Here is a 27835-nt window from a genome sequence, read left to right as displayed (position 1 = left end):
GAAAACCCACCTGTTGTTGCTCTCAATTGTGCTATACCCTTTAATATCTTATGACGAAAACCATACGCCGACACGCCCACCTGTTTCAAATCCTCATGACCCATTTCGGCTAAAATCTCCAATGTTATTTGTTCTCTCTCAAAGAGATCTATTAAATGTTCCAGCTGTAAGCTGGCCAAGAAACTAGCTATATTGGTTATAGATTCAGGATCTGCTACATCTTCACCTAAATCTGTGGAATTGGCTTCGGCTCCCTGAGCCGGACTGATACGTGTGGATAGGGGTAGTGGTACAGGAACACTTAATGTCATGGAGGCGCCCGAAGGCAGTGTTACAGTCTCGGTACTGGGCGATAAAACAGTACAGGCTGCTACATTTGGGCTGGTGCTGTTGTTGGCTGTTAAATTGCTAGTGGAAGCTGTGGTAACAGGCGCCAAGGGTGTGGAATTATTACTGAGTAATGATTGTTGGGAAGCACTTAAGGCCGAGCTGCTTAGGGAGGTGGCCATGGCATCTTGCAACAGACACTTAACATCATCGGCTGTGGCCAGTTCTATGGGTGTTTGACCCTCTTGATTTTTCATATAGGGATCGGCCCCATGGGCCAGGAGTAGGGAACATAATTGAGTGCGTCCCTTTTGGGCTGCTTCGTGTAAGGGGGTAAAGCCCCATTTATCGGTAGCATTTACGACAGTCTTGTGTTTAATGAGTAGAGCAGCAATTTCTAAATGGCCATACGAGGAGGCATTGTGTAGGGGTATCAAACCGCCCTTGTCTTGAGCATTAACATCAGCTCCATTTTCCAGTAAATACTCAGCCACCTCGTAGTTATTATAGCCCGCCGCCAAGTGTAGAGGAGTAGAATTGCGTCCCTGAGCATCACGACAATTAATGGTTTCGGGTGTTACCAAACGTTGAACCCTAGCTAGATTACCCTTTTTGGCGGCATCTAACAAAGCCGAATTTCCCCTTAATAGTTCGGCCACATCATGATCTGATTCTTTAACCAAATCTGCAGGTGTGGCACCATCTCTATTCTTTTTGCTAGGATCAGCGCCATGTTTTAAAAGCAATTTGACAATATCATATTTACCCTTAGCGGCAGCCTCATGTAGTGGGGTAAATTTCCACAAATCGGAAACATTAACATTGGCTCCCGCTTTAATTAACAATTTGGTTACCTCAAAATGACCATAGGAGCAGGCATTGTGCAGAGGCACTAAACCACCCTTATCGGCTGCATGCACCTCAGCTCCATGTTCTAAAAGAAATTCTACCACTTGGACACGATTAAAACCGGCAGCAAAATGTAAAGGCGTCGAATGCCGACCATCCAAGTCACGACAATTCACCGAATGCGGATTGGCCAAGACAATGCGACGCACTGTATCCAAATCACCTGCCTTGGCAGCCTCTAACAAGTGTGTTTCTGTATCTGGAGGATCCTTTAGTATTTTCAATACACTATCGGAGGCTAATTGAGCGGCTGTATAACCTTCCAGTGAAATGATGGTGGTGTCAATGTTATAGGACAATAATATCCTAACAGCCTGCTCGTCTCTGGCACATTTGTGTAAAGCTGTCTGGCCCAAGCCATCCAAAGCATTTACCTTGGCACCATTTTTAAGCAAAGTATCCATAATATCGTAATGTAAATGTTCGGCAGCCAGATGAAGTGGTGTTAGGAAGGCTTTATTTTTCTCATTCAACAAAGAGCCTTTGCGTATGAGCAGTTCGGCAATCTAAAGAAAGAGATTTCATGATTTATTAAAGGATTTATTTTTAAAAAAGTTTTCTAAAACTCACCTGTTTGCGTTTGGGATCAATAGATATGGCTGATGCATGCAGAGGAGCATCACCCGAATAGGGATGTATAAAATTGACAGTTTCCGAAGATAAAAACTTTTTTAAACGAGGTATATTGCCAGTTTTGCAAGCATCCAATACACAGTGTCCCTTATATTCATCTAAAAGAAAAAATCATTTTAATTTTAAACTTCTTGAGACATTTTAAAGAAATTTCCTAAACTTACAATGTATTCGTTCCCTTAGTTCTCGTGTGGGTGCCGAATCTATAGCTGATTTATTATGACAATTTAATAAAGTAGGATTGGCTCCTTTACTCAATAATAGACTACAAACTTCTACACGACTTTTGGAGGCTGCCTCATGCAGCGGAGTAAAAGCCCACAAATCATTGGCATTTACATCAGCGCCAGCCTTTATCAATAGCTTAGTCACCTCAAAATGACCATACGAACAGGCATTGTGCAGCGGCACCAGGCCACCCTTATCCTTAGCATGTACATCTGCTCCATGGCCCAACAATATTTCCACTATGGCAATACGATTATAACCAGCCGCCAAATGTAAAGGCGTTGATCGTCGACCATCACTTGCATGGCAATTGACATTTAAAGGCGTTAGCAGAGCTAAAAGTCGATCTTTAGCTCCTGAACGTGCTGCCTCCAATAGCTCATCTTTACGATATTCTCCTGTCAATACAGGTCGCGTATTTTCATCGGCCAATTCCAATGGTGTTTTATTTTCCGAATTTCTTATATTCGGATTGGCACCATGTTGTAAGAGCGCTATACAAACATCAACTTTACCTTTGCTAGCCGCCTCATGCAGTGGTGTATAATTCCAATTGTCTGTGGTATTCGGACACGCGCCAGCCTTCAAGAGGAGGCGTACGACTTCGGCATGACCAAATGAACAGGCATTGTGTAGTGGATGGAGACCACCTTCATCACACGCTTGTATGGAAGCACCATTATTTAGGAGAAACTCAACAACCTCTCGACGGCCGTAACCTGGAAATTGTAAGAGAAAAGAATTGTATTAGGAAAAAAAAACAAAATCATAAAAAACATAACTAGAATTAGAATTAACTTAGCTGCTGAGTTTGCAGCGACAGCAGCTAAAGTGTCAATTGTTTAACAAATTGTTTTATGTAGACACACGTTCATTCGTGTACAGTGGGTGATAAAAAAAGAGTTTTCAGGAAAGAATGTATTTATTTAATACAATAGTTTTTCTTCAGTTCTAGTTCAATTCTAGTTCAGTTCTAGTTCAGTTGTAGTTCAGTTCTAGTTCAGTTGTAGTTCAGTTCTAGTTCAGTTGTAGTTCAGTTCTAGTTCAGTTCTAGTTCAGTTCTAGTTCAGTTCTAGTTCAGTTCTAGTTCAGTTCTAGTTCAGTTGTAGTTCAGTTCTAGTTCAGTTCTAGTTCAGTTGTAGTTCAGTTCTAGTTCAGTTCTAGTTCAGTTCTAGTTCAGTTGTAGTTCAGTTCTAGTTCAGTTCTAGTTCAGTTCTAGTTCAGTTCTAGTTCAGTTGTAGTTCAGTTCTAGTTCAGTTCTAGTTCAGTTCTAGTTCAGTTTTAGTTCAGTTCTAGTTCAGTTTTAGTTCAGTTCTAGTTCAGTTTTAGTTCAGTTCTAGTTCAGTTCTAGTTCAGTTCTAGTTCAGTTCTAGTTCCATTATCATGACAACGTCATCATGATTTGTCATTGACTGTAAATTTCTTCCATTTCGTGTGATGTATGTAGGGCAAGTGTAAGAAATAATGTCTATTACAAAGATGATAATGATGATGTGACTATTGAAAATCTCTATTAAAGGTCTTGTGTTCTTCCAATGCCCTTTATTCCAATTTCTTTACTACGAAAACCACTTCACCAAAAATACAATTTTCTTATTGTATATTTTAGTGATTTAAAATATATAAATTTTTTCTCTTAATTATGAAAGAAGAAAAAAAAGGTGACCAAGGTTATCTTAATGTATTATTTTCTTGCAGTTCTTTGTTAATATAATGTGTTTGTTGGTTGTTAGAAGAATTTTTTTTTAAAGATTTTCCGAATTAAAGTGGGTTATAACTAGATGATACGTAGCTGTCATTATTATATTGTTAGTATATATTGTGGTTTGTAGTTTCATATAACATTGAGGTAATTTTTTCCATTGAAAATAAATTAGATGCTTGTTAGCTTTAGTGTTTCTTTTTTTTCTTCTAATTTAAAATTTGTAACTATTGCTCGAAAGAAATAATATGAGTAATGATCTGTGTAATTTGAAGATTTCAATTGAATATGTTTTAAGATTTTTTTCTCACATAAAACTAAACCAAAGTTTGGAAATTTTGTGCGAAGAGTTTGCTATATTATTTTCAAAAATTGAAGCAGAAATCGGATTTCATACAATTAGGAAATTTGTATTAAAATATTTTTAATGAAAATCAAACACATACGAATTCAATCTCGAATTTCAAATTAAACATTTTTGTCTAAAAGGTCTTACAATTTTAAATTCTTTCGATGACTAAAAATTACCTTTTTATATTGTATTTATTTATATTTTTTTTTTTGTAAATTAAGTAAATATTTATTGTATATGTATAAATAAAAGTTCCAAGATAAGATATGACGCCTTTTCGGTATAAACTCTTTTTAAAATAAATAATAAATTTTATAAATATTGTATTACATTATTTGTATTATCAATTGTTTATGTAAATGCCATATGTTTTTATTTTATATGTTTCATAAAATCTGAATATATATGGCAAATATTTTATAAGAAAATTAATAATAATAAAAATAATTGTTTCTTTCTTGTGTTTATTTATTTTATACGTGGCCTAGAGTGTAAGTAAACGAATTTAATTAACCCACAATTCATTAACCTTTTAAAAGTGAAAATTTATAAAGTATTCAAAACAAGAACAGTGAGAAACAAAATTGTTTAAATATATTTCAGCTAAGATCTAGTTCAGATCTATTTCTGATATAGTTCTGTTCTGTTCTAGTTTTGTTCTGTTCTAGTTTTGTTCTGTTCTAGTTTTGTTCTGTTCTGTTCTAGTTCTGTTCTAGTTCTGTTCTAGTTATGTTCTAGTTCTGTTCTAGTTCTGTTCTGTTTTAGTTCCGTTCTACTTCTGTTCCAGTTCTGTTCTAGTTCTGTTCTAGTTTTGTTCTAGTTCTGCTCTAGTTCTCTTCTTGTTCTATTCTAGTTCTGTTCTAATTCTGTTCTAGTTCTGTTCTAGTTCTGTTCTAGTTCTGTTCTAGTTCTGTTCTAGTTCTGTTCTAGTTCTGTTCTAGTTCTCTACTAGTTCTGTTCTAGTCTAGTTGTGTTCTAGTTGTGTTCTAGTTCTGTTCTAGTTCTGTTCTAGTTCTGTTCTAGTTCTGTTCTAGTTCTGTTCTAATTCTGTTCTAGTTCTGTTCTAGTTCTGTTCTAGTTCTGTTCTAGTTCTGTTCTACTTCTGTTCTAGTTCTGTTCTAGTTCTCTACTAGTTTTGTTCTAGTTCTGTTCTAGTTCTGTTCTAGTTCTCTACTAGTTCTGTTCTAGTTGTGTTCTAGTTCTGTTCTAGTTCTGTTCTAGTTCTATTCTAGTTCTATTCTAGTTCTGTTCTAGTTCTGTTTTAGTTTAGTTCTATTTCAGTTCTAGTTCAGTTCTAGTTCTGTTCTAGTTCTGTTCTAGTTCTGTTCTAGTTCTGTTCTAGTTCTGTTACAGTTATTTTCTAGTTCTGTTCTAGTTCTGTTTTAATTATGTTCTAATTCTGTTCTAGATCTGTTCTAGTTCTGTTCTAGTTCTGTTCTAGTTCTGTTCTAGTTCTGTTCTAGTTCTGTTCTAGTTCTGTTCTAGTTCTGTTCTAGTTCTGTTCTAGTTCTGTTCTAGTTCTGTTCTAGTTCTGTTCTAGTTCTGTTCTAGTTCTGTTTTAGTTCTGTTCTAGTTCTGTTCTAGTTCTGTTCTAGTTCTGTTCTAGTTCTGTTTTAGATCTGTTCTAGTTCTGTTCTAGTTATGTTATAGTTCTGTTCTAGTTCTGTTCTAATTATGTTCTAATTCTGTTCTAGTTCTGTTCTAGATCTGTTCTGGTTCTGTTCTAGTTATGTTCTAATTCTGTTCTAGTTCTGTTCTAGTTCTGTTCTAGTTCTGTTCTAGTTCTGTTCTAGTTCTGTTCTAGTTCTAGTTCTGTTCTAGTTCTGTTCTAGTTCTGTTCTAGTTCTGTTCTAGTTCTGTTCTAGTTCTGTTCTAGTTCTGGTCTAGTTCTGTTCTAGTTCTGTTCTAGTTCTGTTCTAGTTCTGTTTTAGTTCTGTTCTAGTTCTGTTCTAGTTCTGTTCTAGTTCTGTTCTAGTTCTGTTCTAGTTCTGTTTTAGATCTGTTCTAGTTCTGTTCTAGTTATGTTATAGTTCTGTTCTAGTTCTGTTCTAATTATGTTCTAATTCTGTTCTAGTTCTGTTCTAGATCTGTTCTAGTTCTGGGCTGGTTTTAATTCAGTTTTGTTCTATTTTGTTTTTCTTGTTGTTTCTAGTTCTGTTCAAGTTCGATTTTAGTTCTGAAAAACATTAGCAAATGTTTTTTTTTTTCGAAACTGAATATTTTTAGTTTTCTAAACTATTAGACAATTTGTCTACAATGTTTTAAGTCTATATTGATTTGTAGTTATTTATCTAGATACTTACATACTTAGGAATTTGTTTTTCAAAATTTAGACAAATATTATTGAAAATATAAATTTGAAAAGTTTATCTAATAAGCGCATTAACTGCATGTAAAATTTCCCTAAAGACGAGGGTTGTGCGAAAAGTTATTATAAATGTTCATGCTATAAAGAGTGGAAAGAGATGGGTGACACTTTTAGTAACAACTTAGTTTATTAAATTTTTCCAACTAACAGTGTGAATCAAAACGTACGTTAATAATTTAAAATCAAGAAATTAAAACATATTTGAGGTCGCTAATTATTCTCCTAACCCACCTACTTATGAATTGAATAATAGACAAATTTATTTGTGCAAAGACCCATTGATTTTCTTTTTCTGGCTAAAAACAATAAGAGCTTTTAAAAATACTAGTATGCATAATATAATGGCAATAACTATATATAGCAACAATAAGAACAATATAAAGGGTAGAAAACGTTGCACGTTTTAACCATAAATCAAGGTTTTGAAAAAACAAAAATTTTTAAATAAACTTTTCTATAGTTTTAATTTATGAAAAGTATAGAGGAAAAAAAAAATACTACAAAGAAAGAACTACAAAGAAGACCTTAGACGAAGGCGCCAAAATATCTAAGAAATATATAAACTTTAAACTACAGACATATATTAAGGGAATAGTTTCGAATAAGTAGATAAACAGGATAACATTTCAAATATCATATGAATAATATGAGAAATTTTCTATTTTAGATGCTTGATCATAGCTTAAGCCTCAACCATCGTTAAACTTAACTAACGTTTAGTTAACTATCACTTTACAAAACTCTAACCTTAATTGTTTTTGTTTGATGGTATTTATTACTAAATCGTATTTTGTTATAATTTTAATTAATAATAAAAAATTCAATGAATAAAAGTTATACAAAAAATAAAAACCAATGAAATTTTTAAAATGAAAAATTGTAAATATTTTTTTGTTAGTAACAATAATCTATCCGTTATAAACAATTTAATAAGTAACAAAATAAAAACAACAATAATAATTAACTATAAACAATACCGTGACTTAATTTTTTGAAAGGTTTTTTTTTTCAAAGTTTTTTATTTTTTTAATATTTTCTTTGAAAAAAAAAAACCAAACAAAAAATGTTACAAGTATGTATTAATTTGGCAATAACCACTTTATTGTATGTAAAGTAAGAGCTTTAAAAGAGTGAACTTTATTTTTAAAAAGATTGCAAAAAAATGGTTGGTAGAATTGAAAGACTTTTGCTATATACATATGCAAGGTTTACAAGGGTGTTTTCCCAGAAAGTGGAACTTTTTAGTGCTAGAACAATCACAAGGCTTTTGTTACACTTATAAAGGTGGTTTAGTTCAGTTCTAGTTAACTTCTAGTTCAATTGTAGTTCAGTTGTAGTTCAGTTCTAGTTCAGTCCTAGTTTAGTTCTAGTTCAGTTCTAGTTCAGTTCTAGTTCAGTTCTAGTTCAGTTCTAGTTCAGTTCTTGTTCAGTTCTAGTTCAGTTCTAGTCCAGTTCTAGTTCAGTTCTAGTTCAGTTCTAGTTCAGTTCTAGTTCAGTTCTAGTTCAGTTCTAGTTCAGTTCTAGTTCAGTTCTAGTTCAGTTCTAGTTCAGTTCTAGTTCTAGTTCTAGTTCAGTTCTAGTTCAGTTCTAGTTCAGTTCTAGTTCAGTTCTAGTTCAGTTCTAGTTCAGTTCTAGTTCAGTTCTAGTTCAGTTCTAGTTCAGTTCTAGTTCAGTTCTAGTTCAGTTCTAGTTCAGTTCTAGTTCAGTTCTAGTTCAGTTCTAGTTCAGTTCTAGTTCAGTTCTAGTTCAGTTCAAGTTCAGTTCTAGTTCAGTTCTAGTTCAGTTCTAGTTCAGTTTCTAGTTCAGTTCTAGTTCAGTTCTAGTTCAGTTCTAGTTCAGTTCTAGTTCAGTTCTAGTTCAGTTCTAGTTCAGTTCTAGTTCAGTTCTAGTTCAGTTCTAGTTCAGTTCTAGTTCAGTTCTAGTTCAGTCAGTTCAGTTCAGTTCTAGTTCAGTTCTAGTTCAGTTCTAGTTCAGTCTAGTTCAGTTCTAGTTCAGTTCTAGTTCAGTCAGGTCAGTTCTAGTAAGTCTAGTTCAGTTCTAGTTCTAGTTCAGTTCTAGTTCAGTTCTAGTTCAGTTCTAGTTCAGTTCTAGTTCAGTTTCTAGTTCAGTTCAGTTCTAGTTCAGTTCTAGTTCAGTTCTAGTTCAGTTTCTAGTTCAGTTCTAGTTTCAGTTCTAGTTCAGTTCTAGTTCAGTTCTAGTTCAGTCTAGTTCAGTTCTAGTTCAGTTCTAGTTCAGTTCTAGTTCAGTTCTAGTTCAGTTCTAGTTCAGTTCTAGTTCAGTTCTAGTTCAGTTCTAGTTCAGTTTCTAGTTCAGTTCTAGTTCAGTTCTAGTTCAGTCTAGTTCAGTTCTAGTTCAGTTTCTAGTTCAAGTTCTAGTTCAGTTCTAGTTCAGTTCTAGTTCAGTTCTAGTTCAGTTCTAGTTCAGTTCTAGTTCAGTTCTAGTTCAGTTCTAGTTCAGTTCAGTTCTAGTTCAGTTCTAGTTCAGTTCTAGTTCAGTTCTAGTTCAGTTCTAGTTCAGTTCTAGTTCAGTTCTAGTTCAGTTCTAGTTCAGTTCTATTTCAAGTTCAGTTCTAGTTCAGTTCTAGTTTAGTGCAGTTCTAGTTCAATTCTAGTTCAGTTCTAGTTCAGTTCTAGTTTAGTGCAGTTCTAGTTCAATTCTAGTTCAGTTCTAGTTCAACTCTAGTTTAGTTTTAGATCAGTTCTAGTTCAGTTCTAGTTCAGTTCTAGTTCAGTTCTAGTTCAGTTCTAGTTCAGTTCTAGTTCAGTTCTAGTTCAGTTCTAGTTCAGTTCTAGTTCTAGTTCTAGTTCAGTTCTAGTTCAGTTCTAGTTCAGTTCTAGTTCAGTTCTAGTTCAGTTCTAGTTCAGTTCTAGTTCAGTTCTAGTTCAGTTCTAGTTCAGTTCTAGTTCAGTTCTAGTTCAGTTCTAGTTCAGTTCTAGTTCAGTTCTAGTTCAGTTCTAGTTCAGTTCTAGTTCAGTTCTAGTTCAGTTCTAGTTCAGTTCTAGTTCAGTTCTAGTTCAGTTCTAGTTCAGTTCTAGTTCAGTTCTAGTTCAGTTCTAGTTCAGTTCTAGTTCAGTTCTAGTTCAGTTCTAGTTCAGTTCTAGTTCAGTTCTAGTTCAGTTCTAGTTCAGTTCTAGTTCAGTTCTAGTTCAGTTCTAGTTCAGTTCTAGTTCAGTTCTAGTTCAGTTCTAGTTCAGTTCTAGTTCAGTTCTAGTTCAGTTCTAGTTCAGTTCTAGTTCAGTTCTAGTTCAGTTCTAGTTCAGTTCTAGTTCAGTTCTGGTTCAGTTCTAGTTCAGTTCTAGTTCAGTTCTAGTTCAGTTCTAGTTCAGTTCTAGTTTAGTTTTAGATCAGTTCTAGTTCAGTTTTAGTTCAGTTCTACATCTGTATCTACTCTTAAAAAGAGATCTAGAGAATTGAAAGACTTTGAAAGACAAGGGTGTTTTCCCAGAAAGTGGATCTTTTTAGTGCTAGAACAATTTCAAGGTCAGTTCTAGTTCAGTTCTACATCTGTATCTACTCTTAAAAAGAGATCTAGTTCAGTTCGAGTTCTGTTCTAGTTTAGTTCTAGTTCAGTTTTAGTTAAGATGACATTAAGATTTGTTTAAAGATTATTTCACAATAATTATTTTAAAATTTGCAGAAATACTTCATATGTAATTAAAAGTGCGAAAAAAAAAACTTATAAAAAAAAAAACTGTCATAATAATTGTCATTTCCCCTGCATAATTACATAATTAATTATCCTCTTTCTGTTAGACTCTTTTTATTGCAACATATATGAAGGCATTGTGTAAAATAGTAAAATTTTAATGATTTTGCCACAATTTTCAGAGTGTTGATGATGATGATGAAAAAAAAAAGAAATATTTTTGTGTTACATGTGAATTTTATTTATATTTACAAACAAAAAAATTAACAATTAACATAATGTTATGAACATTTGTTTTGAGAAAGACAGTCAGGAAAACAAAACAATACTAGTGATTTAAAGAAAATGTAGGTAAATCTCAGGAAGACAATGGAATGAAAAAATAAATACTGGAGCTGTTGTAAAGTAGCGCTATAACAATAGGAAAAAGTGATATTAAGAGGGTTATTTTAAAAAAATTGGGTTTGTAGATTTTGTATCTACAGTTTAGGTGGTTTAATTATGTGTCTCTCTTGTCATAACATATCCTATAAGAAGTATAGGATCGACAACTAGATATATCTATTTATACTCTGTGCTATAGACCTGCCTATATTCAGGAATATAGACTTGACTATGGTTCTGGACATTTACTATAAACCAGTCCATATTCTGGGCTACATAAATGTCTCTAGTCTGGTCTATAGAACTGTCTATTTTCCGGATATTTGTAAACTAATTTATTCTACAAATTTTAAAAACCACCCACGTTAAAAATGCAATCGTTATAAATCGTTAAAATACATTTCAATAAAGCGATAAATATCTTAAATGTTATTAAAACAATTTTCGTTTTTTTATTAAAAAAAATATACTAAAATTTTTAATATTACTAAAAATAAAGTGAATTTCTTTTTTCAATTAATTTTAAGAGTTATCGAAACACTGAAACTTCATTTGTATCGAACAGTCGGTCATCATGTCAAGTTGGTCTAATTGGTTATTATATTTAACATTCTGTCACGGTCTATTTGAGGGTTTCATCTCCCTCTATATTGATTTTAAAGGACGAACTGTTTAAAACGTATATTTTTGTAAAAATTGTAGTGTATTTTCAAAATCTGATTTATGTTGGTCTCGTAATAAATCAAATCAGATTTTATATTGTAAGTCATGAAATATACATAACTATGATTAATCCCGTGGCCGGGTTTATGTCCATAGGAGAAAAGTTTTCACATGTAGTTGTGTGCATTGCGCTAGTATTGTGGCACTTTAAAGGCGACAGGGCTTTGAGGAAATGTATGGAAACTTATCTCGAGTTGCAGACAAAATATTTTGATAAATTGCAGCATATTTCAGTGAATACTAAAACGAAAAAGATTTTAATATTGAAAATGTTTATTCTTAACTTAAACATTGGATATAGTCTATATAGAGTGGTGCCACATATAATAAGCAGAGATTGGGGCCGTTTTTGTCGTAACTTTTTGGTTAGATATGTAACTATTATGCCTCATTTTATAATACTGCATCATAGCCTGACATTGCATTATATTGATTTATGTTTAACAAAACTAAATAAACTGTTGCAACAACAACAACAAGTGACAGAACCATTTGGTAAAATTTACTATGAACTTTTTGTGTTACTGAAGCAGGTGAATAAGATATTTAGTCCAACCATCTTTTGCACATTGCTGTGTATATTCGTGCTAAATTCAATGTTTTGTTATAGCATCATTTATATTTATACAGAAATGGACTTTTCGCGATTATTCGTTTATTACATCAGTGAATCAATAGTTTATTTTCTTATCTGCTTCGATTTGTTTTTATATTATTTAGTATGTGATCTGTTATGCGAAAACACCAAGAAGATTGATAGCATCGTTTTAGAAAAGAAATCCAAATTTGAAGACCATGAGGTGAGTTTTCTTTTAAATAATGTTTAAATTCCAAAAAATATTATTAAAATATTTGAAATATTAATTTTGCAGTTTGAAAAAGTTTTCCTGGGACGTTTAGTATATGTACCCAGTATTAATATCTGTGGTCTATTTAAACTAAATTTGAAATCATTTTTCCTACTGGCTGCTGAAATAATTCTGACAGTTGTTATTATTATTCAATTAGAATATGTAAAGTTTACCATTTTTGATTAAAATATCATAATTCTTAAATTTTGAATCATTGTAAATTATTATTCTAACACGGTGATGTCACTGGAGGTAAGTACGTACCACACTAGAAATGAACTTGTATTGATCTGGAACTGAACTAGAACTGGACTTGAAGTGAACTAGAACTGAACTAGAACTGAACTATAACTGAACTAGAACTGAACTAGAACTGAACTAGAACTGAACTAGAACTGAACTAGAACTGAACTAGAACTGAACTAGAACTGAACTAGAACTGAACTAGAACTGAACTAGAACTGAACTAGAACTGAACTAGAACTGAACTAGAACTGAACTAGAACTGAACTAGAACTGAACTAGAACTGAACTAGAACTGAACTAGAACTGAACTAGAACTGAACTAGAACTGAACTAGAACTGAACTAGAACTGAACTAGAACTGAACTAGAACTGAACTAGAACTGAACTAGAACAGAACTAGAACTGAACTAGAACTGAACTAGAACTGAACTAGAACTGAACTAGAACTGAACTAGAAACTGAACTAGAACTGAACTAGAACTAGAACTGAACTAGAACTGAACTAGAACTGAACTAGAACTGAACTAGAACTGAACTAGAACTGAACTAGAACTGAACTAGAACTGAACTAGAACTGAACTAGAACTGAACTAGAACTGAACTAGAAACTGAACTAGAACTGAACTAGAACTGAACTAGAACTGAACGAGAACTGAACTAGAACTGAACTAGAACTGAACTAGAACTGAACTAGAACTGAACTAGAACTGAACTAGAACTGAACTAGAACTGAACTAGAACTGAACTAGAAGTGAACTAGAACTGAACTAACTGAACTAGAACTGAATTGGAACTGAACTAAACTGAACTAGAACTAAACTAGAACTGAACTAGAACTGAACTAGAACTGAATTAGAACTGAACTAGAATTTAACTAGAACTGAACTAGAACTGAACTAGAACTGAACTAGAACTGAACTAGAACTGAACTAGAACTGAACTAGAACTGAACTAGAACTGAACTAGAACTGAACGAGAACTGAACTAGAACTGAACTAGAACTGAACTAGAACTGAACTAGAACTGAACTAGAACTGAACTAGAACTGAACTAGAACTGAACTAGACTGAACTAGAACTGAACTAGAACTGAACTAGAACTGAACTAGAACTGAACTAGAACTGAACTAGAACTGAACTAGAACTGAACTAGAACTGACTAGAACTGAACGAACTGAACTAGAACTGAACTAGAACTGAACTAGAAGAACTAGAACTGAACTAGAACTGAACTAGAACTGAACTAGAACTGAACTAGAACTGAACTAGAACTGAACTAGAACTGAACTAGAACTGAACTAGAACTGAACTAGAACTGAACTAGAACTGAACTAGAACTGAACTAGAACTGAACTAGAACTGAACTAGAACTGAACTAGAACTGAACTAGAACTGAACTAGAACTGAACTAGAACTGAACTAGAACTGAACTAGAACTGAACTAGAACTGAACTAGAACTGAACTAGAACTGAACTAGAACTGAACTAGAACTGAACTAGAACTGAACTAGAACTGAACTAGAACTGAACTAGAACTGAACTAGAACTGAACTAGAACTGAACGAGAACTGAACTAGAACTGAACTAGAACTGAACTAGAACTGAACTAGACTGAACTAGAACTGAACGAGAACTGAACTAGAACTGAACTAGAACTGAACTAGAACTGAACTAGAACTGAACTAGAACTGAACTAGAACTGAACTAGAACTGAACTAGAACTGAACTAGAACTGAACTAGAACTGAACTAGAACTGAACTAGAACTGAACTAGAACTGAACTAGAACTGAACTAGACTGAACTAGAACTGAACTAGAACTGAACTAGAACTGAACTAGAACTGAACTAGAACTGAACTAGAACTGAACTAGAACTGAACTAGAACTGAACTAGAACTGAACTAGAACTGAACTAGAACTGAACTAGAACTGAACTAGAACTGAACTAGAACTGAACTAGAACTGAACTAGAACTAGAACTGAACTAGAACTGAACTAGAACTGACTAGAACTGAACTAGAACTGAACTAGAACTGAACTAGAACTGAACTAGAACTGAACTAGAACTGAACTAGAACTGGACTAGAACTGAACTAGAACTGAACGAGAACTGAACTAGAACTGAACTAGAACTGAACCTAGAACTGAACTAGAACTGAACTAGAACTGAACTAGAACTGAACTAGAACTGAACTAGAACTGAACTAGAACTGAATAGAAGTGAAACTAGAACTGAACTATAACTGAACTAGAACTGCATTGGAACTGAACTCTAAACTGAACTAGAACTAAACTAGAACTGAACTAGAACTGAACTAGAAAACTGAATTAGAACTGAACTAGAAATTAACTAGAACTGAACTAGAACTGAACTAGAACTGACTAGACTGAATAGAACTGAACTAGAACTGAACTAGAACTGAACTAGAACTGAACAGAGAACTGAACTAGAACTGAAATAGAACCTGAACTAGAAATGAACTAGAACTGAACTAGAATGAACTAGAACTGAACTAGAACTGAACTAGAACCTGAACTAGAACTGAACTAGAACTGAACTAGAACTGAACTAGAACTGAACTAGAACTGAACTAGAAACTGAACTAGAACTGAACTAGAACTGAACTAGAACTGAACTAGAACTGAACTAGAACTGACTAGAACTGAACTAGAACTGAACTAGAACTGAACTAGAAACTGAACTAGAACTGAACTAGAACTGAACTAGAACTGAACTAGAACTGAACTAGAACTGAACTAGAACTGAACTAGAACTGAACTAGAACTGAACTAGAACTGAACTAGAACTGAACTAGAACTGAACTAGAACTGAACTAGAACTGAACTAGAACTGAACTAGAACGAACTAGAACTGAACTAGAACTGAACTAGAACTGAACTAGAACTGAACTAGAACTGAACTAGAACTGAACTAGAACTGAACTAGAACTGAACTAGAACTGAACTAGAACTGAACTAGAACTGAACTAGAACTGAACTAGAACTGAACTAGAACTGAACTAGAACTGAACGAGAACTGAACTAGAACTGAACTAGAACTGAACTAGAACTGAACTAGAACTGAACTAGAAGTGAACTAGAACTGAACTATAACTGAACTAGAACTGAATTGGAACTGAACTATAACTGAACTAGAACTAAACTAGAACTGAACTAGAACTGAACTAGAACTGAATTAGAACTGAACTAGAATTTAACTAGAACTGAACTAAAACTGAACTAGAATAGAGAAGAGACTGATCTACATATTTGCATATTTTTCAAGATCATATAATGATTCAGGAACTAGATTGGGTTCCTTAGAACTTAGTTTTGTCTACATCCTCTTTCTTTATTTATATATACATATATACCTAATATAAGCTTTTCAAGACATTTTCTCTAATACAAATTTAAATAAGCTTATTTCTACAGTTAATGGAATATTTTACTTCCTTATTTAATAAAAATTAATAAGATTTTAAATGATTTTTTCCATAAGAAACCATTTGAATAATATCTTTTGAATGCTACAAGACAAAGTACGAATAAACAAAATTGGCCATTTAAAAAAAAAGTGAAACTTTTTAATTTTTGGATTTAAATTATTTCTTATTTTATAAACAACAACAATAATAAAACGACAACAAAACAACAAGTTGTTGAAATGAATAATAATTGTTTTTAATACAAACGTACCTCCAGTAAAAACTGCTGAAGAAAAAGAAACACACAAAATAATAACAATAATGATAATAAAAATAAAAATTATTTATAACTAACAGTATATAAACATTTGTTTGTGTTGTGTTATTTTATTAAATTTATTAACAAAAAACGAACGTTTCTGTGTATTTTCTTTAAATTTTGAAAGTGAGTATGAATGAGTGATAAAAATTAAAGAGAAAAATTAACCTAAAACCGCAGTTTAAATGCAATTGTTGGTTAGTTCTGCGTGACAACAGTGAAGAGCAAAAATTGTCATTATATTTTTTCAAAATCTTCTATTGAAATTTTATAAACTGTACTATTTCTTTTGTTTTGTTCATTACTGTAAATCTGTATGTGTTTCTATTTTATTTGAAATACAACGAAACATCAGGTGAATGCATAACTAGCTAAAAGACTGTCATTTTGTCACTTGAGTTAGTAAATAGTAGCGAGTGTAAATATGTAAAATAAACTAACAAATATTCCTACATATGAAGGTAGTTCTCACCCAGTCTGTCTGTCTGTCTGTCTAATTTTTATTGTTATTTCTTTGTTTATAGAAAAAAAAACATTTTCTCCAAAACTTTGTGTTCCCTGTTGTAGTTGTTATTTTGTAGGTCAGATTTTGAATGTCACCAACATTATTATTGCAGGCCAACAAAACAGTAAGGTTTCCTTTTGAGTAATAATTTGTTGTTAAATGAACGGCTAGCTGCACTTGATGTCTATTTGTTTGGTGACTCAAATGTTAAGTGAATTATAGTTTTAAATTAAAAGAAGGGAGTTTCTTCTTCGAGTTTTCTAGAAAATATTTGTTGTTTTTTATCTATATATATAAAAATCAATGTATGTTTGTTTGTACTTTATAGGAGGCTAAACCACTGAAGCGATCTTCTTGAAATTTTCAGTGTATGTTCCCCTATATCTGGAAGGAAATATAGGCAAGTGGGAGGGGTGCCACGCCCACTTCTTTTAAAGTCGAATATCTTGGAACATGGTAAAATTAGATTAATGAATTTTTATATGGGCAATATTGATATCCGTATGATTATTTGATGGAAAAATTGGAGGTCATGCAATAGGGGGCGTGGCACCCCCCATATGAATTAAATACATCTAGGAAACGCATTCATATGAATATATGGGTAATAAATTGCGGATTATAAATAGGGGCGTGGCACATCCCATATGAACAAAATAATAAATTTGTAACATTTAAAAATAATAAATTTGTAACATTTAAATGGGTAACATTGAAATCCATATAAACAATTTGAAGGAAAAATGGGAGGACTAGAAACAGGGGGTGTGGAACCTCCCATATGAATTAATACAAAGAACTGAACTACAATTGACTAGTACTGAACTATTAATGAACTAGAACTGAACTAGATCTGCACTAGATCTGAACTAGAACTGAACTAGATCTGAACTAGATCTGAACTAGATCTGCACTAGAACTGAACTAGAACTGAACTAGATCTGAACTAGAACTGAACTAGAACTGAACTAGAACTGAACTAGAACTGAACTAGAACTGAACTAGATCTGCACTAGAACTGAACTAGAACTGAACTAGAACTGAATCAGAACTGAACTAGAACTGAACTAGAACTGAACTAGAATTGAACTAGAACTGAACTAGAACTGAACTAGAACTGAACTAGAACTGAACTAGAACTGAACTGAACTAGAACTGAACTAGAACTGAACTAGAACTGAACTAGAACTGAACTAAAACTGAACTAGAACTGAACTAGAACTGAACTAGAACTGAACTAGAACTGAACTAGAAATGAACTAGAACTGAACTAGAACTGAACTAGAACTGAACTAGAACTGAACTAGAACTGAACTAGAACTGAACTAGAACTGAACTAGAACTGAACTAGAACTGAACTAGAACTGAACTAGAACTGAACTAGAACTGAACTGAACAGAACTGAACTAGAATGAACTTAGAGCTGAACTAGAGCTGAACTAGAACTGAACTAGAATGAACTAGAACTGAACTAGAACTGAACTAGAACATGAACTAGACTGAACTAGAACTGAACTAGAACTGAACTAGAACTGAACTAGAACTGAACTAGAACTGAACTAGAACTGAACTAGAACTGAACTAGAACTGAACTAGAACTGAACTAGAACTGAACTAGAACTGAACTAGAACTGAACTAGAACTGAACTAGAACTGAACTAGAACTGAACTAGAACTGAACTAGAACTGACACTAGAACTGAACTAGAACTGAACTAGAACTGAACTAGAACTGAACTAGAACTGAACTAGAACTGAACTAGAACTGATCTAGAACTGAACTAGAACTGAACTAGAACTGAACAGAACTGAACTAGAACTGAACTAGAACTGAACTAGAACTGAACTAGAACTGAACTAGAACTGAACTAGAACTGAACTAGAACTGAACTAGAACTGAACTAGAACTGAACTGACCTAGAACTGAACTAGAACTGAACTAAGTGAACTAGAACTGAACTGACCTGAAGTAGGAACTGAACAAGTAACTTAACTAGAACTCAACCATAACGGAACCAGAACTGATCTAGAAACAAACTAAGTCTTAAATAGAACTAAGATAAACTGAAATGTTGAACGAGAGTGTACATAGAAGTTGTAACATTTCAAAGTGTATGTTATTTGCAGTTATCGGATAATAAATTAATATCGTATCTTGTTACTGCAATTCTTTGGTTAAGTTTCACTTTTTAAAAAACTTATCCACATTAAGTCTCAATAAATTGCATTTGTTTTAACCAAAGTGTACACTGCTTTAACTATTTTAAATAATTTTTTATTAATATTTTAACAATCAAAAAATTATTCAGAAAAAAAGCAAATCAAGACAATCAAAATGAGTCATCATTGTCTGTTTACACCTTAAAAACAAAATCATACTGATATTCATACTGGTTTCTTTTTTGATTTTTTGAACTTTAATTACGAATAGAGTTTTTTTTTTTTTTTATTTTTTTTTTATTTTTTGAAACTTACTGGTTTCAACATTTATTTCTATTTTAATGCCGTTTCGGTGGTTTAACAAAATTACCACTTTCAATAAACAAAATAATAATAAACAAAAAATAAATGAAATGCATTTTGATAAATAATTTCAAGGTTGGTTTCTATTATTTATTAAAGATAAAAAAATAGATCATTTTTTTTATATGTAAATAGAGAGCAGGAAATTATACTAGGGAATAAACATAACAAATATTTATATCATTATATCAAAAAATGTAGTTTCTGCAATATGTTTTAAAGTTATATATTAACATACTTTTGTTATTAATTTATGAATGAAATAAAAGTTTAAACTTAATTTCCTTTTTCTTAATTTATTTGCATTTTTACCCAGATTTCTTTCGAAATGCCTCTTTATTTAAATAACAAAGGCAAACTGTCTGAAATTAGTTTATATTTTCAAACAATTTATTAAAATTATGAACAAAACAGGAATTTATGTTATTTATTTGACAATAAATGCCTCAAACAAAGCATCTCGTTTGGAGCTAGACAACCAGTGCCATTTGGGGGGGTTCAAGAATTTGAAGGTATATTGTAGAATTTTTTTAATTTTAAAAATTAGAACTGAACTAGAACTGAACTAGAACTGAAACTAGAACGGGAACAGAATTGAACTTGAAGCTGAACTAAAACTGAACCAGAAACTGAACTAACTGAACTAGAACTGAACTAAAACTAAACAAAAGAACTGAACTAGATCTGACCGTAGACTGAACTAGAAACTGAACTAGAACTGAACTAGAACTGAACTAGAACTGAACTAAACTGAACTAGAAATACCAGAACTGACTAGAACTGAACTAGAACTGAAACTAAAACTGAACTAAACTGAACTAGAACTGAACTAGAACTGAACTAGAACTGAACTAGAACTGAACTAGAACTGAACTAGAACTGAACTAGAACTGAACTAGAACTGAACTAGAATGAACTAGAACTGAACTAGAACTGAACTAGAACTGAACTAGAACTGAACTAGAACTGAACTAGAACTGAACTAGAACTGAACTAGACTGAACTAGAACTGAACTAGAACTGAACTAGAACGAACTAGAACTGAACTAGAACTGAACTAGAACTGAACTAGAACTGAACTAGAACTGAACTAGAACTGAACTAGAACTGAACTAGAACTGAACTAGAACTGAACTAGAACTGAACTAGAAACTGAACTAGAACTGAACTAGAACTGAACTAGAACTGAACTAGAAACTGAACTAGAACTGAACTAGAACTGAACTAGAACTGAAACTAGAACTGAACTAGAACTGAACTAGAACTGAACTAGAACTGAACTAGAACTGAACTAGAACTGAACTAGAACTGAACTAGAACTGAACTAGAACTGAACTAGAACTGAACTAGAACTGAACTAAACTGAAACTAGAACAGAACTAGAACTGAACTAGAACTGAACTAGAACTGAACTAGAACTGAACTAGAACTGAACTAGAACTGAACTAGAACTGAACTAGAACTGAACTAGAACTGAACTAGAACTGAGCTAGAACTGAACTAGAACTGAGCTAGAACTGAACTAGAACTGAACTAGAACTGAACTAGAACTGAACTAGAACTGAACTAGAACTGAACTAGAACTGAACTAGAACTGAACTAAACTGAACTAGAACTGAACTAGAACTGAAACTAGAACTGAACTAGAACTGAACTAGAACTGAACTAGAACTGAACTAGAACTGAACTAGAACTGAACTAGAACTGAACTAGAACTGAACTAGAACTGAACTAGAACTGAACTAGAACTGAACTAGAACTGAACTAGAACTGAACTAGAACTGAACTAGAACTGAACTAGAACTGAACTAGAACTGAACTAGAACTGAACTGAACCGAACTGAACTAGAATCTGAACTAGAAACTGAACTAGAACTGACTGAAACTAGGAACTGAACTAGAACTGAACTAGAACTGACTAGAAACTGAACTAGAACTGAAATAGAACTGAACTAGAACTGAACTGAATGACTAGAACTGACCTAGAACTCGAAACGAACTAGAACTGAACTAGAACTGAACTAGAACTGAAACTAGAACTGAACTGAACTGACTAGAACTGAACTAGAACTGAACTAGAACTGAACTAGAATGAACTAGAACTGACTAGAAACTGAACTAGAACTGAACTAGAACTGAACTAGAAACTGAACTAGAACTGAACTAGAACTGAACTAGAACTGAACTAGAACTGAACTAGAACTGAACTAGAACTGAACTAGAATGCTAGAATGAACTAGAACTGAACTAGAACTGAACTAGAACGAACTAGAACTGAACTAGAACTGAACTAGAACTGAACTAGACTGAACTAGAACTGAACTAGAGCTGAACTAGAACTGAACTAGAACTGACCTAGAACTGAACTAGAACTGAACTAGAACTGAACTAGAACTGAACTAAAACTGAACTAAAACTGAACTAGAACTAAACTAGAACTGAACTAGAACTGAACTAGAACTGAACTAGAACTGAACTAGAACTGAACTAGAACTGAACTAGAACTGAACTAGAACTGAACTAGAACTGAACTAGAACTGAACTAGAACTGAACTAGAACTGAACTAGAACTGAACTAGAACTGAACTAGAACTGAACTAGAACTGAACTAGAACTGAACTAGAACTGAACTAGAACTGAACTAGAACAGAACTAGAACTGTAATAGAACTGAACTAGAACTGTACTAGAACAGAACTAGAACTGAATTAGTTTTCTGTTATATGTATATATACTTTGGAATTCCAACAGAAATGGTGTAATTTTTTTCGACTTGTTATATTAAATAGTTCGAGCATGTAGAGAGTAGTTTTCATTATTTGTGGTAACAAAATTTTTAGCCATAATGAATGAAAAGGTTTTCTTTATTGTTAAAATATTTTTTTGCATTTCTTTTCTTCTCTTTAATGGAAACAATACCCACAAAATATCTTCAGCAAACCATAATAAAATAATAAACAGCAACAATTTTAAAGGTTACAATAAACTATTCAAAGAAATATTTTCTGCTGTAGTAATCAACATGAGACATAAGATAGTCAATATGATATCAGTAGGGTGTTTGTATTTTGTATGAAGTTTGTTAGTAGTTATTGTCACAACTATCTTAACATCACCATCAAGGTTACACTGGGTTTTCAGTCTTTTTTATACATTTTTGTATTGTTTGTTAATCGTATGAATTTTAGTCTATTTTATTTTTTATATATATTTTTGTGTTTAATCTATTATCAAAAGCATGTATAATTGTTTCCATGTATTTTATTACAATAAAGTATAAAAAAAAAATTCGAATAAAATTGAAAAGAGTTGTGACAAGAAAATCTTTATTATGTTTTTGGATTATTTGTAACTTGTAGATATTTTTACACGGATATAACAGTGTTTTTTAAACAATATGTAAGACACAGTTACATGAATTGAAATGCCTGCAAGTTAAGATAAGATTTTGATTTTCAAATGTAGTTTTTAAAATAAAAAAAAAAATTTAAATTATAATTTTATCTACTGTAATTCTGAAAAATTTCGGAAAAAAATTAGCAGATTCTTGATTTTGTTAATTAAGACTTAATAATAAATATTTAAATAGATATTTTTTATTAAAAATTAACAATTTATATAAAAAATCATTAAAATAAAAACATTTGAGAGTTGTTAAAAGATATAAACACTCTAGTTTCCCCTCCAGTAATCCGCACATTTACTGAAATTAATTTATTTATATTTCATTATAAACTCACTGTATGATTGGCCATTTAGTGGTATTTTTATTTTGTTTTCTTGTTGCTGTAATACGATTGCGTTAAGAAACGCAACAATTGTTTATGATTAATGGTTTCCAACAGATAATTATCTTTAATAATATTTACGCTATTTTTGTTTTTAAGTTGTGTTATTGTTATCCATGAGTTTATTTGTAAAGTGTAAACGTTATTAGATATGTTATCTAATGAATTTTGTATATATTTCTTGAACTTTCATTAACAAATTTTGTTAAATATAATTAAAATATTATTTAAATAAGAAAATGTTTACAATTATTAGCTAATTTAAACTATTATGCATAGCGAAAAAACTCAGTAGCAAAATGAAAAATAAATTTTCGAAAGCCTATTATTGCTTTAAATATAATGACAACTAATGCTGCGCCATTTTTTAATTAAATATAATTAAACTACAATTAAAGTATTCCAAAATATTTCACTTTTAAATTTTTGTTTTTCTTCTAAATAAACGTTTTTAACATAGATTCTGTCAGGGATTTTAAACAGCAACCGTTATTAATTAAATAAATTGTTTATAAAATATGAGTCATATTTGTAATATTACACATTTTTTTAAATTTGTAATCTAATATACCAAGATTCCAAGAATTTTAAGGGAAATTGTTAATATTTTCAGTTGTAGTTTAAGTTCTAATTCAGTTCAGTTCCGTTTCTAGTTCAGTTCTAGTTCAGTTCTAGTTCAGTTCTAGTTCAGTTCTAGTTCAGTTCTAGTTCAGTTCTAGTTCAGTTCTAGTTCAGTTCTAGTTCAGTTCTAGTTTAGTTCTAGTTCAGTTCTAGTTCAGTCTAGTTCAGTTCTAGTTCAGTTCTAGTTCAGTTCTAGTTCAGTTCTAGTTCAGTTTCTAGTTCAGTTCTAGTTCAGTTCTAGTTCAGTTCTAGTTCAGTTCTAGTTCAGTTTCTAGTTCAGTTCTAGTTCAGTTCTAGTTCAGTTCTAGTTCAGTTCTAGTTCAGTTCTAGTTCAGTTTCTAGTTCAGTTCTAGTTCAGTTCTAGTTCAGTTCTAGTTCAGTTCTAGTTCAGTTCTAGTTCAGTTCTAGTTCAGTTCTAGTTCAGTTCTAGTTCAGTTCTAGTACAGTTCTAGTTCAGTTCTAGTTCAGTTCTAGTTCAGTTCTAGTTCAGATTCTAGTTCAGTTCTAGTTCAGTTCTAGTTCAGTTCTAGTTTCAGTTCTAGTTCAGTTCTAGTTTAGTTCTAGTTCAGTTCTAGTTCAGTTCTAGTTCAGTTCTAGTTCAGTTCTAGTTCAGTTCTAGTTCAGTTCTAGTTCAGTTCTAGTTCAGTTCTAGTTCAGTTCTAGTTCAGTTCTAGTTCAGTTCTAGTTCAGTTCTAGTTCAGTTCTAGTTCAGTTCTAGTTCAGTTCTAGTTCAGTTCTAGTTCAGTTCTAGTTCAGTTCTAGTTCAGTTCTAGTTCAGTTCTCGTAGTTCTAGTTCAGTTCTAGTTCTAGTTCAGTTCTAGTTCAGTTCTAGTTCAGTTCTAGTTCAGTTCTAGTTCAGTTCTAGTTCAGTTCTAGTTCAGTTCTAGTTCAGTTCTAGTTCAGTTCTAGTTCAGTTCTAGTTCAGTTCTAGTTCAGTTCTAGTTCAGTTCTAGTTCAGTTCTAGTTCAGTTCTAGTTCAGATCTAGTTCAGTTCTAGTTCAGTTCTAATTCAGTTCTAGTTCAGTTCTAGTTCAGTTCTAGTTTAGTTCTAGTTCAGTTCTAGTTCAGTTCTAGTTCAGTTCTAGTTCAGTTCTAGTTCAGTTCTAGTTCAGTTCTAGTTCAGTTTCTAGTTCAGTTCTAGTTCAGTTCTAGTTCAGTTCTAGTTCAGTTCTAGTTCAGTTCTAGTTCAGTTCTAGTTCAGTTCTAGTTCAGTTCTAGTTCAGTTCTAGTTCAGTTCTAGTTCAGTTCTAGTTCAGTTCTATTCAGAATTTAAAATTTTGTTTATCTTTTTCTGAAGACAAATCATTAGTGATCTTAAGTTTTTCTAAAAATTAATCGATTTTACATCATTTTTTTGAATTGGATTGAAATTTTTTATTTAGTTCATTCATAAAAAGCCAGTATTTTTGTTGCTGAAAATATTCACGTCACCAATTTGAACCTTGCAAAGTTGCAAACTTTTGCTCAAACAAAACAACAAACAAGTTGCCATGTTTATTGATGACGTGAATACCTATAATATTTCAATACATTTTATACAGTGATGGTAGATAAATGTTTTATGTTAAATTACGAAAATTTTAGTAATTTGTAATAGATTAAATTCTAATTTTATGAATTTTTTTTGTTCATTACTATTTACACAGTTACAGTTTTCATTTGTTGCTACTGATGCTGTTCATCCTTCGTCTATAATGCCTTCTATTCTCTTCCTTTCCTTTATTTATTTTTTCCAAATGGTAATTGTTGCTATTATAACTACTGCTGTTGCTATTGTTATTGTTGTTGTTAAATGAATGAAGAAAAACTAGGTCAAAGTCAATATTTAGGAAATGTAAATAGAAAAAGATGAAAACAGAAATAAATATGGGAAAAACCTAAAGTGAAATATATGACTGAAAAAAACTAAATAAATAAAAATAACGACCAAATGGAAACAGCCTACAACTAAAAACAAACAATATATAGAAAAAGTAAAAAAATAGAGAAAAAACATCATAAAAAGCAAATCCTGCTGGGAAGGAAGAAGAAAACTATGTAGTTAAAAAAACTAAAAGCAAAAAATTGTTTATAGTTTTATGAAATATAAATAAAATGCAAAAAAATATATGACTGGTTGACTGACTGAGTGAGTGAATGGTCAGAAGGACTTTAGTTACATATTTACAGTTACTGCCGGAGATAAATACTTTCAAGGCTAAATAGTAAGAGCAGCAACAAACAATAACAAAGTGCAAACATATAAATGCTGACGTAGTAGCAACAATTTGTTGTTGATTTTTTTTTTTTGTATTTACTTAAGCAATAACAACTATAACAACAATAAAAGCAGCAACATTTGCAACAATGCCAATAACAAATTGCAATAAATAGATACATGGATTTTAATGTTTTTTTCTCTTCAGCTTTTTGTTTTTAACATAGAGAAAGGTGTGAATCAGGGTTATATTTAACAAAAGGAAGAGACGTAGTGTCAACAGCAATAGAAATAGTTGATGCAACAGCAAAAAAAGGAACAATAGTTGTAGCGTAAAGGAAAAAAAAACTAGGTCATCGCATAATCATCAGCAATGACACAGTGTGTACAGTGGCTATGTAAGGGAAATGGTTAACTAATATTGAGGTATACTGGAACTGAATTAGAACTGAACTATAAGAATTAGCTTAGTTCTAAACTAGAACTGAAAAAAAACTAACTAGAACTGAACAAGGACTGAACTAAAACTTAACTAGAACTTAACTAGAACTGAACTAGAACTGTACTAGAACTGAACTAGAACTGAACTAGAACTGAACAAGAACTTAACTAGAACTTAACTAGAACTGAACTAGAACTGAACTAGAACTGAACTGAACGGAACCGGAACTAGGACTGTACTAGAACTGAACTAGAACTGAACTAGAACTGAACTAGAACTGAACTAGAACTGAACTAGAACTGAACTAGAACTGAACTAGAACTGAACTAGAACTGAACTAGATCGAACTAGAACTGAACTAGAACTGAACTAGAACTGAACTAGAACTGAACTAGAAGAACTGAACTAGACTGAACTAGAACTGAACTGAACGAACTCGAACTGAACTAGAACCGAACTACAACTGAACTAGAACTGAACTAGAACTGAACTAAAACTGAATAAAACTGAACTAGAACTGAACTAGAACTGAACTAGAACTGAAGTAGAACTGAACTAGAACTGAACTAGAACTGAACTAGAACTGAAGTAGAACTGAATAGACTGAACTAGAACTGAACGGAACCGGAACTAGGACTGTACTAGAACTGAACTAGAACTGAACTAGAACTGAACTAGAACTGAACCAGAACTGAACTAGAACTGAACTAGAACTAGAACTGAACTAGAACTGAACTAGAATTGAACTAGAACTGAACTAGAACTGAACTAGAACTGAACTAGAACTGAACTAGAACTGAACTAGAACTGAACTAGAACAGAACTAGAACAGAACTAGAACTGAACTAGAACTGAACTAGAACTGAACTAGAACTGAACTAGAACTGAACTAGAACTGAACTCGAACTGAACTCGAACTGAACTAGAACCGAACTCGAACTGAACTAGAACCGAACTAAACTGAACTAGAACTGAACTAGAACTGAACTAAAACTGAACTAAAACTGAACTAGAACTGAACTAGAACTGAACTAGAACTGAACTAGAACTGAACTAGAACTGAAGTAGAACTGAACTAGAACTGAACTAGAACTGAACTTAAACTGAACTAGAACTGAACTAGAACTGAACTAGAACTGAACTAGAACTGAACTAGAACTGAACTAGAACTGAACTAGAACTGAACTAGAACTGAACTAGAACTGAACTAGAACTGAACTAGAACTGAACTAGAACTGAACTAGAACTGAACTAGAACTGAACTAGAACTGAACTAGAACTGAACTAGAACTGAACTAGAATTGAACTAGAACTGAACTAGAACTGAACTAGAACTGAACTAGAACTGAACTAGAACTGAACTCGAATCTAGAACGTAGAACTGAACTTAGAACTGAACTAGAACTGAACTAGAACTGAACTAGAACTGAACTAGAATGAACTAGAACTGAACTAGTACTGAACTAGAACTGAACTAGACCTGAACTAGAACTGAACTAGAACTGAACTAGAACTGAACTAGAAACTGAAACTAGAACTGAACTAGAACTGAACTAGAACTGACCTAACTGAACTGATGAACTAGAACTGAACTAGAACCTGATACTAGAACTGAACTAGCACTTGAACTAGAACTGAACTAGAAC

General features: G+C 32.4%; 1 protein-coding gene across 1 annotated transcript in view; it reads right to left on the bottom strand.

The window, feature by feature from the left end:
• LOC119600515 (poly [ADP-ribose] polymerase tankyrase) overlaps positions 1-27835 on the bottom strand; it is a 31512-nt gene that overhangs the window by 1397 nt on the left and 2280 nt on the right. Inside the window, exons 2-4 of the mRNA XM_037950775.1 lie at positions 2034-2816; positions 1807-1967; positions 11-1742 (exon numbers count right to left, since the gene is read on the bottom strand). Coding sequence (XP_037806703.1) covers positions 11-1742; positions 1807-1967; positions 2034-2816 — 2676 coding nt within the window. The remainder of the gene's footprint in view (positions 1-10; positions 1743-1806; positions 1968-2033; positions 2817-27835) is intronic.

Source organism: Lucilia sericata, unplaced genomic scaffold (genome assembly GCF_015586225.1).
Source record: "Lucilia sericata isolate MDLA Ls3-8-SP2 unplaced genomic scaffold, ASM1558622v1 Contig000116F_arrow, whole genome shotgun sequence".
Taxonomy (NCBI): Eukaryota; Metazoa; Arthropoda; class Insecta; order Diptera; family Calliphoridae; genus Lucilia; species Lucilia sericata.
The sequence above is the reverse complement of the archived record's forward strand: the minus strand, read 5'-3'. Positions and strand labels throughout refer to the sequence as shown.